The 14679-nt window shown below is 41.8% G+C and overlaps 1 protein-coding gene across 1 annotated transcript in view; it reads left to right on the forward strand.

The window, feature by feature from the left end:
• Positions 1–14679, forward strand: part of PCSK2 (proprotein convertase subtilisin/kexin type 2) — a 99279-nt gene that overhangs the window by 73603 nt on the left and 10997 nt on the right. The window contains exons 7-9 of the mRNA XM_083857677.1: positions 872–960; positions 3737–3912; positions 14247–14462. Of these exons, the coding sequence (XP_083713803.1) occupies positions 872–960; positions 3737–3912; positions 14247–14462 (481 nt within the window). The remainder of the gene's footprint in view (positions 1–871; positions 961–3736; positions 3913–14246; positions 14463–14679) is intronic.

Genomic DNA, 14679 nt, shown 5'->3' on the forward strand with positions numbered 1-14679 from the left:
TCTCTTCTCTTGAGTTTAATTTCTGTGATGACTTAGGAGAAAGGAAAATGCAATCTCCCTTGCTGCAGGAGCCACTGCCAGTTAGAATCTCTGTAGGTACCAGGTATTACTGAAATACCATGTGTCAGGCCAAACCTGGACCTCTGTATCAGAGCAGAGACTTTTCCCACTTGAGCAGAAAGCTGTAGCTTTGTGAGCCTGGAGCACCTTGTCAGCTCTTTTGGGAATTAGGCACTAGATGAGAGGGATGCACGTGCCTTAGGTCCCACAGCTCTGGGCCTGGCCAGCCATGCTGCAGCTCTGTTGCTGAGGAGCGCAGTGGCTCCCTTCTGCTGCTCCAGCTAGATGTTGCACCCACCTCTTCCCATGGCATTTCTTTTTTGGGCAGGGATATGCTCTCTGTACACGTTCAAACAGCAAAAAAGGCAACCAGACTCTGTTCCATAAGGTTCCAAGTAATGGGTGTTACACTGTCAAGCCACAAAAATTAGGGAGTTGATATTGATATTGATGTTATATTTACACTGTTCTCTCAGGGACTGTTTCTACTAAGAGTTGGTAACCAGGCAGAACTTGTCTCACAAACTAAAAGGAAAAAGCCTGAATAACTTTACAATTAAATGCAGTGTAAGGATACATGTTAACCTCAGAGGAAGCATCACTCATCTTGCAGAGGGGAAACTGGGTATCACCTGCTTCAGGAAGGGGTGAACTCATCCCAGTATCCAGCACTGAACAGTTTGCCATGGGATGGTTTTCCTCTGCAGCACAGGGAGCTGGCTGAGGCAAAACAAGCTCACAGTGATCCAGCTCAGCTCAGCACGTGCATTTAGCTGGGGTTCACCTGGTCTCCCTGCCTTCCTTTTCACAGCCACGGGACCAGGTGTGCAGGAGAGGTGTCTGCTGCTGCCAACAACAACATCTGCGGCGTGGGAGTCGCCTACAACTCCAAAGTGGCAGGTATGGTGGCAATCCAAGGTGTAAATGTGCTTCAGGTAGAACTCCTACTGCAAAGACAGAGTGTTGCCCGGGACAGGGCTGCAGATTTATAGCTGGCCATGTATTTATTACTTTGCAAAAGAGCAGCTCTGCTCCTTCATATGCCAGCTCCTGTTTGCACACTAATTTTCAATGCTTCTTCCCTGCACAGCTGTAGAATTGTTGGTGGCAAATTTCATTTTGCAGGAGGTAAAGTTCCTGCTGCACTTAAAAACCATTTGGAAAGGCAAATCTCCTGCTGCTCTTACTCTTTAGGCTCTCACAGGGCAGGATCTGCAGTGCTGTAAATCTCTGTGGTTCATTCTCAGGGAGTGAAACAGGTGGTACCAGCACCCAGCATCCACATCTTGGGTGTGTTTGGGTATTTTTATTTCTAACGAGCTCCTCTCTGCACATATATACAGAATAGAGTGCTTGTGAGTGAGTTAGGCTCTCAGCACCATGTGTCAGTTTAGTTGAATCTGAAGAGATCCAGTTTTCCCACTCTTGAGACTGTTCCATGACGAGAACTGAGGCACAGAAGGCAGAGATAGATGCTTATGAATTTCACTTTGCTTTCCCTGATCCACACCAGAACATCAGCATGGATGGACCCATTGCTTCTTGCAGATGGTCCACAGTGTGTGGTCCTGGACAGCTCTGCCCTGCTTGGCCCTGTTTCACATAGTGTCAGGAGAAGCTGGGGAAGGCTACATTTCACCTGTCACCTACAAGACTGAAAGCTGAATCTCCACCAGAGAAAGGAACCAAGCAATGTTTGCTAAGCTGTTACCCAAGAAATATCACTGAGGGTTAGTAACTGGCTGGGCAGGCCTAATGAATATCTCCTTTCTTCAGTAAGGGTAACATCTCCTTCAGGGATGGGATATTCCACAAAACTTACATTTTTTCAAGAGTTACTCTTCAAGGAATCTGAATTGAGGCATGGGATTTTGTCTGGACCATGTCCATATTATTCATATAACTCTACAACTTCAAGCTGGTTGCTTAAAAGTCAAGAGGTGTGAAGACTTTTTCTAATGACCAACAGCCTACAAATAATCTTCTGTGTTTGTCCACATTGTAGTAAAATCCCCTCAAGATTTTTGGAAGTTCCAGCCAGCCTTCCCTGCCTGAGGACAATGTGCATTGGCAACACTACTGTGTGGTCCATGGCACTGGAAGTCCATGAAAGTTGAGGATCTGCTGCTGCCATGGTTCAGAGTCCATGTTTGCATAATAAACAGGAAGTTGATTGCCAAGGACCTGGTGCATCACTTGATTTTTTTCTTGTACCTCTTTTTTTCTTCGAAGATGGTTTGGCTCCTCCTGTTCCCCTACTGTCCCAAGGGTCAATAATAAATTTTGCTGGTTGCTCTGGATTGGGCTTCCTAGGGAATTTCCTCCCATTTGTTGTCAGGGAGATGGTGAATGGACAGTGATCAAGAGATCACTGTTTTGTTGTGTTGTTGTTTGTCTGTCTTGTGACACGTACATGTTCTAGTAAAGAACTGTTACTCCTTTCCCCATAGTTTTTGCCTGGAAGCCCCATAATTTTGAAGTTAAAATAATTTGGAGGGAGGGGGTCATCATTCCATTCCAGGAAAGGTTCCTGCCATCCTTGGCAGACATCTGTCTTTTTAACCAGGACAGTGATTTCTGTTCAGATCTGCACCCACTGAGTTTGACTTCATCATTTCTAGCTTGAATTAGCCCATCAAGAACATCCAGCTTTGGTCTGATTTCTATATGAAATTTATACCACCTGTTTTCCAGCTTTATATTTGACCCATTGGTTTTCTATTGAATATAGTAAAGCCACTGGCTTCTAAATCAGGATCCTTACTGCCATTCACACTGTTTGGCACTTTTGCTATTGATTTCTGTCCCATTTGTGCCCTAAACCTTTGGGAAAAGCTGAACTTCAACCCAGGGATACAAATTAAGCTTGGAATGAGTCCCTGGTTACTCAGGTCTCATCCAGAGGCCAAGTGACAGGTTGGCTGTCAGTGAAATTGTCCTCTGTGTGGGGCACAATGGATGTAAGGGCTTGCACTGCTGTCTGTTGCACTCTGGCTTGCTCAGAGTCAACACTTGGGGATTTTATGAAGCTGACATGCCCTAAGATTGCATCATTTAAACTCTTAACTTCTACTGCAGTATGGGTAAAAAGAAGCAGGTTTTATCTTGCCTTTTTTTTCCTCCACATGCTGGCCATATTTTGCTATTGTGTCTGCATGTTGACAGAATGATACTTTTCCAGGAAATTGCTGTTTCCCTCCTCTGATTAAATTCTGGAGATGCACCAAAATAAATAGAAAAATTACTTGAATAACATGTGAACACAAAACTGAATGTAAGTTAGATGAGAGGGGCCTTACTCTTTTTTGCTAGCTTAAAAAATATTCTTTTAAATGCCATGGATGTTATTTAAACATTGACTTTCTGAGATTGCTGAACTCTGGTATTTTTAAAGTGTTCTCCAAAAGAAGATGGAAAATACAGTGTAATTAGAAAGCTAACAATAAAGTTCTTTGTCTTTCTGGGCCATGCTGCCTTGGTTGCTGGCGTTTAACACTGGCATCTTGCTGGGTAAGCACACCCTGGTGAAATGGGAATGCCAAGTGCAGAATTACTGAATGGGAGAAACTGCCAGCTACTTAAAATACCTGTGACTGGGGGGCCTTCTGCAGGTGCTGAGATTACATTTTGTGCTGGGTAATGCATATTTCATGCTTATATTGATTAAAACTCACAGGTATTCGAATGCTGGACCAGCCCTTTATGACAGACATTATTGAGGCTTCCTCCATCAGTCACATGCCTCAAGTCATTGATATATACAGTGCCAGCTGGGGACCAACTGATAATGGGAAGACTGTGGATGGACCTAGAGAGTTAACACTGCAAGCAATGGCAGATGGTGTCAATAAGGTAACAAACAATTTAAGTTTTAATCATCTGGGTGCTGGGGCGGAATGGTTTGTACATGCTTGTGCTGGAACCAGCAACATGGGAACACAATGCTGTTGCACAAATTGTCCAACTTTCAGCATATTTCAAGGTTCTTTGATGTTCATTCTGCAATATTGATTTTATTGTATAGTCTCAGCATGCTGTGTTTATCTCTAGTCAGCTTATAGATGCTTTTCAAAGTGGAAGAGCCTGAACGTGTAAATATTCCCCAGGCTGAAACATGGCAGCTGAGCTACTGACATTGCATTATCTGTTTTGGTGTGTTACCAAATCTATTGTTTCGGCTTTGGAGTGTTTGAACTGTGATTGAACTTATATATATCACTTATTGTAGTTGTAATAGAACTGCAACAGTTCAGATGCCCATGGACTAATATCATCCAGGAGCCTCCTTGTTTATTCCCACGTTTCCAGCTCCTTCTAGGAGTAGTCTTTTTAAATGCACTCAGTGTCATCCTGTAATCTGTTTAACCAGACAGCTGGAGGAAATGTGTGTGCCACAACTCAAAAATAAAATAAATTAGCCCAAACAAACCAAGCTTGCATGGCTTTGTCTCCACCTTTTCAGTGTCATGCAGCCAAGACAGCCATGGCTGGTGCTGGAAGGAGTGAGCCTCTTCCCCTTAACTGATTATAGATGGGTTTCTGTGTTGACAAGATCTGAAATTACCCAGAGCATCTGGGATGGTTTTGTGTGGGAGCTCCACAATTACTCACTTTTCCATCCAAATTATTTCTTCCCTTTGCTTGTGCCAAACTCTTCATCACCAGCTCACTGCAAGCAGCACATTCAGTTTAGCATGTTTTGTGACATGATAATTAAATCTACTGCTGTGATAAATAGTGAAGCATCTAAAGCTTTCTCAAGTGCTGAGCCTCAGATGTTTTGCCTGTAAGAGAGGGATTATAGTCATCTTCATGCTTCCACCCATAAAATTGGCAATGTACTGCAATAACACTGGAAGACTTGTCACAAAATCCTTCTGAGTCTGCTCAGTTTTGTAGTATGAACTGTAAACAAACCTCTGATGAGTTCAGAGTCCCTCTGAAGTCACCTTACACAGGCTGGGTTTCTCTTTGTGATTTTCATTTATCTAGTGTTTCCATAAAGATCCCCTTAAACACTTTGGTCTTGAGGAGAACCTTTCTTGGACATGTGACAGTTTTAGCAGCATCTTGATAGTTATAGTTGCTTGATCTCTCTTCCACTAATGTTGGTTGTAGCAGATATAAACTCTGAACACAGAAGTTTCCCTGTAATTTTTGTGTTCTCCTCCTCCAATGGAGAACTTGTCTAAAAGTAGCAAAAAATGTGGAAAAATGAAAACTGAACTAAAGTTATTTTACCCTTCAAGAGAAGCAGATTTTAAGTCATAATCTGCAATTTTTTGCAATTTGATATATAAAATACCTTTGAGTTAACTTGTTGTCACATTGCTACATGCTTTAATTTTTTGAGTTCCATTGGAATTGACCTTCTCTTTGAATGTTAGATATCAGAGTCGGGGTTTTTCTTTTCTGTTTTATTGTTTGGTTGGAGTCCCATACTCAGTGTGGGGTCTATTGCCTTTTTAATACCATGTCCTCAGGAGGGCTTGTGATTCTCTTCAAGAAATAATTTTCAATATTGAGATCAGAAGGGGCCCTGAGATCTCACAGGTTGAAGGCTCAGGAAAGAGAGAGAGCAGTGACAGTGAGCTGTGCTCTTGCAGGGGTTGCTCTTATCAGGAGACATAAAATTAACAGGAGAGCCTGCATTAGTTCTGTCAGCCATTGCAGAAATAGGAGGAATGATACTGGATTCTACCTAAAAAAGATATTGTTGTCCAGGGGAAGCGACACTTAATCTTGTAATGGCAGTATCCCAGCTATCACCTGGCAATATGTGCACAGAAGATGAGACAGTTCCACCCCAAATAACTCCCTTTGTGTAGTGATCATAGCTTTATCTACCCTTCTTTTGCTCATTACATTTCCTAATAGAATGAATTTTGGGGTATGGTTTGTTCTTGTCTTTTTTTTTTTTTTTTTTTTTTTTTTTTTTTTTTTTTTTTTTTTAGAGAGACAGATTTTCTAGAGATATTTCAAGCTATGAGTGGGTGTTGGGTATTCTCCACAGTGCTCTGAAAAACCCAGTACAGAGCTGGCTGCATGTAGAGGAAGACTAACAAGCCTTTAAAATAACACCCTTTTACCTAGTTTAGGTCTATAATCTATGCCTCACATTCTCTATTGACTGTAAAAATGTAAATCTAGTGTATGATTATTTTCCAGTGCGACCCTCCTGTCTCATTAAAAAGTGTCTTTCGTAAACTGAGAGACAAAGAAATCTAGGAATTCTTTTTATCAGCCTAGAGCTGATTCTCACCAGAGTTACGGTTCACGAATTAATGATAAAGCTGAAATATTGGTGGGGAGGAAGCAACATGCTGAGAATAAAAATGTGCTCTTAAACTAAAAGCAATACTTCCAAATGTCCTAGAAGGCAATATAAGAGCTCTTGCGTGGAGCAAGATTAATATCCTTGCTTCTAATGCAATAAAATAAGAATCAGCGAGTAGGAGTGATATAGAATTCTTACACAGAATGTGCATTTAATTGTGTTGACAAAGGCAGGTAATGTTTGCCTTGCTGCCACCACACCTGGGAGCCCAGCTCAAAGGGGAGCTCACTGCCAAGTGTTTCATCCTTCCCACAGTCTCCATTCCACTGTCATGTCCTTTAGAATTCCTCCTTCCAGAGCTACTGAGATGTGGGGGTAACTAGTCCCCTGACAATGGCAATATGATAAAAACCGCAGAAACTGTGAAACTTCATATTTATATGTCTGTTTTTATGCCTTGAAGTCACCCAGCTATAACCAGGTGGGCCAAGGCCAACATGTCTTCTATTTCTGATATGTATTCTTCTAGCTGAAGATGTTCCTGCTCATTGCAGAGCAGAGTTGGACTAGATGGCCTTTAAAAGGTCCCTTCCAACCCAAACTATTCTCTGATTGTATTTTCCTACCTTTCATCTTCCATCCATTCTTGCCACGTGTTAAACTCATTCTTGCTTTCTTAATCTTACCTTCATTTTGGTCTGCTGTTCTCTTGGAACATAAATATCACCAATAGAGGCAGCACTGTTTAATAATTAGGGACAACACAATCTGCCATCACAGCTCCTTCATGGGCTCTCTTACTAATAGTATATCTAAGGCTGAACACAAAAGGGATGGTGTGTGCATGAACTGGGTATCAGCACTACCCACATAACCCGAAGTTACTGGGAAAGGTACTCAAGCTGCTTTTTGTTACTGATACACAATCCCACTTTTTCTTTTTTTAATGTGATCTGTCTTTGCTGTGTTATCTCATGGCTTTAGTTCAGGGACAGCAGTCAGCAGCATGGCAGGGTCACTGAGTAGTGGTGGTTGCACTGCAAAGATAAATGAGCTCACAAGTTGAATTAGCAAGAACTTGGGAATAGGGACTGAAAAGAGTATCATACACACAAGGATCCACAAGCATTTGGCAATCACCAGCACTGGCCTGACACAGGTGAACACTCTTACCTAAGTTGCTACACTCTAGCAACTTTCAGCTGCTAGAAAAGACGTATTTGGGATGTAATTGGAAAGGACTTTTAAAAACTTCTAGTTTTTAAAGATTAGTACTTGCCTAGTGAGGGGTCCTTGCATTCCTTGTATGTGTAGTATGACTGGACAAAGCAATGCTGTGTGGTTTAACATCCCTTGGCTGAGCTGTGCTTACCCACTTTGGTGGCTAGAAGGCTTGAATTCTATCAGCCATCATCTTAAACAGGAAAAGGCAACTTAGGTCAAGAACTAATTCCACTTACATTTTATGGTCGATCCTGTCTTTAGTGTCTAGTAAACATTTCTTATTTGCCATTTCGTGAGTCCAGTTCTTTCCAGCTTCAGTTATTGGAATTTCAGGCAACAAAAAGAAGTAATCAAATAAACTGGTCTCTTATCTATTATATTTTTATGATGTAGGCTTTTATATTAGGAGGTTGTGAGGGGTTGCTCATGGGCTGAATTAATTCCTTGAGACTTCACCATCTCATCCAGAATATATAAGGCATGAGCCATTTGTGCTGGTGAAAACATTTTTGCTTCCCTAATGTGAGTTCTACCTAAGAAAACAATGCCCAAGTACAAATTACCAGGGGAGCAGTATTAAGAATTTGTAGTCACATCATGGCTTTGTAATTGGGCTCTCCAATGAAGGAAGAAAGGACAGTGTAAAAAAAATCCAAAAGGAAATATTTCTCATTTGCCTCTTTCCAAGTGCATAGGAATTGTGTTATTGTTCTTTGAAAATGGCATATTAATGAAGTATATGCAGTTAGATGCCTCCAACATAATTTTATTTGTTCAACAGCTAAGTGGGGACAAGAAAATTGATGATATGGCAACCATCTGATTACTCCATTTTTGAGGAAGCCCAGCAAGTTTCTTTATAACTTGGGAGCCCTTTATTGTTGTATTGTTATTGTGTCTGAAATATGCATTATAATTCCATGCCTTGTCTATTCATCAAAGATAAAACCAAACCTTATTAAAACCCCACACATGTTTTATCTGCTTGGAATTCTGAACCCTGGTCATCTGACAGGGATGTTTTCTAAGGAGGCAAGACAGTAATGCAGCCTGAAAATGCTGATTTTGTTGTCTCACTCTGCCCCCAGGAGTGGGTTTTTTTCCCTAATCTGTGTGCCACAGCTCAGCAGATACATGGTTTAGCTTCCAGCAAGGCTGATGCTGCAAGCTGGGAACTTTTGCTTCCAAGGGCACAGGTGAAGCTGTGAGGCCAGAGTTCGTCACATCGCTTGGGAATGCTGGGAAGGGAAACCAGCATTGTCACTGGTAAAGAGTAAATTGGGTGTTTAGAGTTTTCTCAGTGATAATCTAGCTTAGAGGTAATGAGAAGAGGATGAGATTGATTTTTTTTTTTTTTTTGCAAATATTATTGATACTAGAATTACGCCTGTAGAGTTGTTATATTATGGCTTGTGATACACAGCCCAGCATCCAGCAAAAAAGAAATAGCTAATTAAAAGATTTTGCCTCAGCATTTTCAAAGTTCCCTCCTCATTTCCCTGCTAGACTGAACCCTCACTGAAACCTAATGCTGCCTCTCTTCACCAAAAGTATAATTTTACATTCATTTCCCTTGGCTGAGAGAAGTTAATCCAATTCAACAGCAATTTAGATGTAGAAAATAGCTCAAGCATTATTTTTAGCCAAAGGAGGGATTAACAGTTATGCAATTAATTGTGGGTTGGTGGATGTGAGTTCAGTACTCTTCTGTGACCAATTCTAAAATAAGTTACAGAAAGCCTTTTATTAGGGTTTACAAATTATATGGCTTAGGTTTCTTGAGAGTCTCGCATGCAGCAGTCTTTTGGAGTTTGGTGGTTATTACTTGACCCAAATAGTTTCAGAAATCTGCTAGGACAAACTGGACAGACAGTTATTAAAGACAGCAAAATGTGAAAAAAGGGAGGATGTGAAGGAGAAACGTGACTAAATGTGGTTCCAAGTGACAGTTGTTATCCCCTGCACAGCAGCCAAGTGTTGAATTGGGTTCTGGCTCCTGCCAAAACAGCCTTTCCTCTTCCACTGTTGAATACAGAGGTTAGACAGGCCAGCAGGGAAGGCACAAGGGCCTTCATCACTGGTGAATTTGAGAGGATAACCCCATTGCTTTTTCTTCTGAGCTGAACTGCATGGCTTGTGGCTCTGCTGGACTTTCCCAGGGTTACAGTTCATCTCCAGGCTTTCAGAAGGAGCTGGATGTAGAAGTGTAAAGGCATTCAACTCAAACAAGGCAGCTGTCCCCCTGAACCTGTGCAGTGGCAAACTGACAATCCAAATGTGTTTCCTGCTTAAACTTTCTCTGAGGTATCTCTGAGGTTAGATCAAGATTGCTTGGCTGGCTGTCAGAAATGTGTTTCTGCCTAGATTTTGCTTTAGGTTTTTCACAGTGCCCAAGTCATCAATATAGGAAGGGAGCAAAGGGATCCAAGAAGTCACAGGCTACCAGATTGCTCTAGGCAAATCATCTGGGCAGCTGGAGGAGTCAGGGATGCAGGAAAATGCAGGCAGAGGCTCCAGTACAAAAAATGGGCAGCAGTTCAGGGATGCCAAGGACTTGCTGCCTCCAGCTGGCTTAGGCTGCACAGCCAGATTGCTGGTGAACAGGAAGGTTGGGGAGACCAAGATTTCTGTGTAAACTCCTGGAGGGAGGTCTTGGGAGCCCAGTCTGCTGCTCCCCAGCAGTTCATGGCAGCAGAAAAAATGGTCCCATAGCTCTTCCAGTGTGTCCTTGCCTTGGCGTGTCCCAGCCAGGGAATATGATGGTGATTTCATTTTACCTGTGGAGGCTGCAAACTGTACTTTCTGCAAAAATTTGCAATCATTACTGAAGGTTTTAATTACAAAACATGTAAGGATTTTCAAATAATTCAGTCATGAAGAGATAGGAATCCTCTTTTCAGTGGAAATTCTAGTCAAAATTAATAGACAGCAAAATGTTAATGGGAGGATGTGAAGGACAAGCGTGACTGAAATGTGTCCTGTTCATAAGTCAGCAGGACCCCTGAAAAACATGAGAAGAAACTGTAGAATTTTTTTTGCTTTTCCTGGAAAACCAGTTTATGTCTTGCCAAAGCAGGCACACAAATTGCTATTAAATTATATAGAAGGTGCTGAAACGTCTTTGTTTTCCTAGGAGGAAAGAATTACAAAATACTATTATATGTCAAGCAGAAAGAAAGATGCTTATAAAATAATGTGTGCTTTGAATTTGTTACAGAAATCAGTTTTCAGTTCTATAATTTTTTCATTTTTTTTCAAGTGTGCCCCATCTGCATTTGCTTCCATAGGAATGAAACAGTCCATAAACACCAGCAAGCCATTTGACTATCCTTATCCTGAAACAGCTTTTCACTGCACCTAAAAAAACCCAGCCACCTCACAGTCAGGTGCTGCTTTTTTTGTCTTTTTTTCCCCACTCCTATCTGCCTCTTGGTGCCCTGATGATGCCTTTTCCCAGTCTTAAAAATTGAGAGCCAGACACAGTTAAGGGATAAGGGTTTTTTTTTACCTCTGTATTTTAATTAGGATCCTTATTGGTGCGCCACTTCACCAAGGTGGGATGCAACATAGTGCATTTTGGAGGGAAGATGCTCTTTAAACTGTATCTTAAAATCCTGCTGGTGTCCTTAATGCTTTAATAATTTAATTCCTCCTGACTCTTCCTTCAGGCTCCCTCTGCTGGTTGTAGTGTATGTTACTGCTGCCTTCTTCAGCCCCGTTTTTGGTCCAAATGTACAGCAGCTTGAGTCACACTAGTAACATTTTTTAGGTTCACATGAGGTGAGATGTAAATAGGAGCTTTCAGTTCACTTTAAATATTGATGTTTAGTTAACCAAACTTATTTTGGGTTTTTTTCTGCCTTGTCATAGAATCATAGAGTGGTTTGAGTAGGAAGGGACCTTAAAGGCCATCTAGTTCTGACATCCTGCCATGCCATGACCAGAGATGCCACCCACTAGATCAAGACTAGATCAGTTTTACCACTACTACCATCCAGAGTATTGAAAATTCACTTCTCCTGAAGCCATATATTTCTTCCTGGTAAATGACATGATGCCTGAGAACAGCCACCAAACAGTTTGCCTGCGCAAGTTGTCCCACTGTCTTGGGGTCTGGCCATGGCACATGTAAAGCAACAAGTCCTAAACATCATTGCCAATAATGCAGTTGGGCTGCTGTCTGTTTATTCCAGCACTGTTTGCTCATCTTTCCAGTCCTGGCTAGGAAGGCAAGGCAATTGAAATTAGAGTATTAAGAGATTAATTATAGGTTTTAAATACTAAGACCCGCTTGTGGATGTGATCCTGTATAAATAATACCCTGAGGCCACTCTCAAGTTACAGTAATTGCATGCATAAAACCCATCCCTTTCAAATGACAAGAAGGGGGATTGTTAAGAAAAGGTCCATACATGACAAGCATCCTATTCCTGTCACCAGCAGCCATCTGCTTTTTTGGGACAGAGGCTGTCCAGAGCAGGTGCAAAGTGGTGTGGTGGTGTAGGTGGGCATGGTGGTGGCAAGAGTGGGATGTAGCCTCTAAAGGCAGTCCAAAGACCAGGTTTGGGCCCTGTAAACTAATGGCAGTCAGAGCACAAGGTGGGATATGGAAAAAGTCAAAGATAAAAACGGCATAGCTGGTCTCATTTTACTGATTTTTATTTTATTTTTAAAATAAATTGCTAGAATTAATTTGTTCTTAAAAGTACGTATTTTTGCTGATACCAAATCTTCATGGAAGTTCTTAGATGGATTTCAGTGAGTTTTTTCATAGTCATTATCTTTATTATGAAAATCTGTGTCCTGAGATGTTACACATCCCAGTGTCAGCAGTCCTGCTGTGCAATTCAGTGGATTATAATGCAACTCACCAACGTGCTTGAAATAATGAGGTTGCTCTGTTCAGTGGGGTGCAGTGAAAAATAGAAGCTACTGCTGGGAACTCAGATTTGATTTAAAATCCTGACTGAAAAGGTTCCCTATTAAAATGCCACTGCAGGTTACTAAGTTTGTATATTCATTAACTTCCATTTCATGCTGGGCAGTGAGAAGACCAGAAGAAATTTTTTAGTCTTTTGCTCAGTGCATCTAAACAGTGTGTTAAATCCCAGCCTTGCATGTTTCTGGTGCTCTTGGAAGTAAGTGTTGGATTACTTGAACTAAGCACAGAGGGAAATGGTGGCTGTGCTGGAATCAGCTGGAGATTTGAGGTTTGAGTTCCCCAGCACTGATCTTTCCCTGAGAGTTGGAGTTCTCAGGCCTGACTCTCTTTCAGGCAGCTCCTATCTCTTTCTGATCATGGAATTAGAAGGAGCTGAGTTGGTCCCTTCCCACTACCTGCCTGTCTGGAAGTTGGGGAGTGGGTTTGGATTTCTTTCTATTAATTAATGGCAAGCCTTTATAGTGACCCTTCAGCTTCAATCATTCCTGTCCATCTCAGCATAATGCTGGGCTGGTTTTCTATGGATTATTTGTATGGCCTCACAACTTTATTTTCTCCTTAGAAGTAGAAGCTGGTTTGTCAGAAAAACAGCTCTGAACCAATCATATCTTTGGACAAAGAAATTTCTTGAGAGAAAAAGGTGCTGGTAGAACTTTTTAGCCATTGTCTGAACCTAACTGGATCTTACAGAGATGACCTATATCCCTTTTAAAAGAACACTTTCCCTCATGGCACTTAGAGCATGATATAAATACTAATGATTCCATAAAATGTCTTAGCATCTGCCACAGGAGGCTTCAGGGTGTGAAGCAAACCAGGAGATAAATGGAAGTGCTCTGTGTATACAAGGTTGCAGAGCTGTCTTTGGCCGCCAGTTACCTGGATTTAATCACCTGCATGGGTCTGTGTATTTCAGCTGAAGCTTCATACATGTTTTGTTGGTACCAGTTTTCTGCTTTACAGATGCTCAGCTTTACAATTGGATGTGCAAGCTGTTTTGCCAGTTGATGGGGGCGATTTAAAGGACACAGACACCAATAAAGAATGGTTTTATTTTGCTAAGGCAACACAGAGGCGAAATGCTACATTTAATAAAACAATAAGCTTACTGTGCTCTTGGCTTCAGCAGCAAACAAAATAAACAAGATAATGCACCTAATCAGTACTAAATGAGAGAGAGAGAAACATCACCAGTTGCCTAAATACCATCATCCAGACCCCACAGTTGCTGGTTCTGTTGCTGTAATGATTGGAAGAACTTTCCAGGGAATTGGGAGGTCCTAGACGGGCATTCACTCATAAGTGAGGTCTCCAAAACTGCTGCAAATCAGGGGTTCCAGTTTTTATAACACAATTCCTGACTGACTGGGACCATTGCTTGGCCAGAGCCCAAGCCATGGTGAGGGTTTCTTGCAAATAAGCATCTGGTGATGTCAGCGGGAAGGTTTCTTAAAATTATGCATTTCTTACATCTCTTGTAGATAATTACACAAGGTCACATGGAAGTTCCTTCAGAAGCCAGTTTTACATTAAAGCAGTTTGGTCAGTCTCTGTGCAAGGTTCTTTTGTTTAGTGGCTAACATAGACAGCATCTATTACATGATTTTCAGGACTCAGATGAGTCAGCTGTGGCTAGGACCTGTTGTTCAGGCCTGAGCATTTCAGCAGTTTGAAGTTGCTCCTGAAGTAACTCCCATAGTATCTCCTGTTTGCTGTTTAACTCCAGAGGGTTGATTTTCACAGGGCCGGGGTGGAAAAGGCAGCATCTATGTCTGGGCCTCTGGAGATGGAGGCAGCTATGATGACTGTAACTGTGATGGTTATGCATCGAGCATGTGGACAATCTCCATCAATTCTGCCATAAACGATGGACGGACAGCTCTGTATGATGAAAGCTGCTCCTCAACCTTGGCCTCCACCTTTAGCAATGGGAGGAAGAGAAATCCAGAGGCTGGTGTGGTGAGTCCTCATAGTGTTGTGCTGTTGTTGCTGTCTTTGTGCATGATGTATGTCTGTGTGCATGACCTATTGCAAACCTCTGTGTGGTTTGGAGCAGCAGATGGTTCTTGAGATGAGTATTTTCTCATTTGCGGTTACGTGATGGTGCCAAAACTGTCAGCTGAGAACATGTGGGATTTATACAGCAGTGATCTTCCACCTTTTACAGCTTTAAAGG

This window comes from Zosterops lateralis (assembly GCF_965231275.1).
Source record: "Zosterops lateralis genome assembly, chromosome: 3".
In the NCBI taxonomy this organism is placed as follows: Eukaryota; Metazoa; Chordata; class Aves; order Passeriformes; family Zosteropidae; genus Zosterops; species Zosterops lateralis.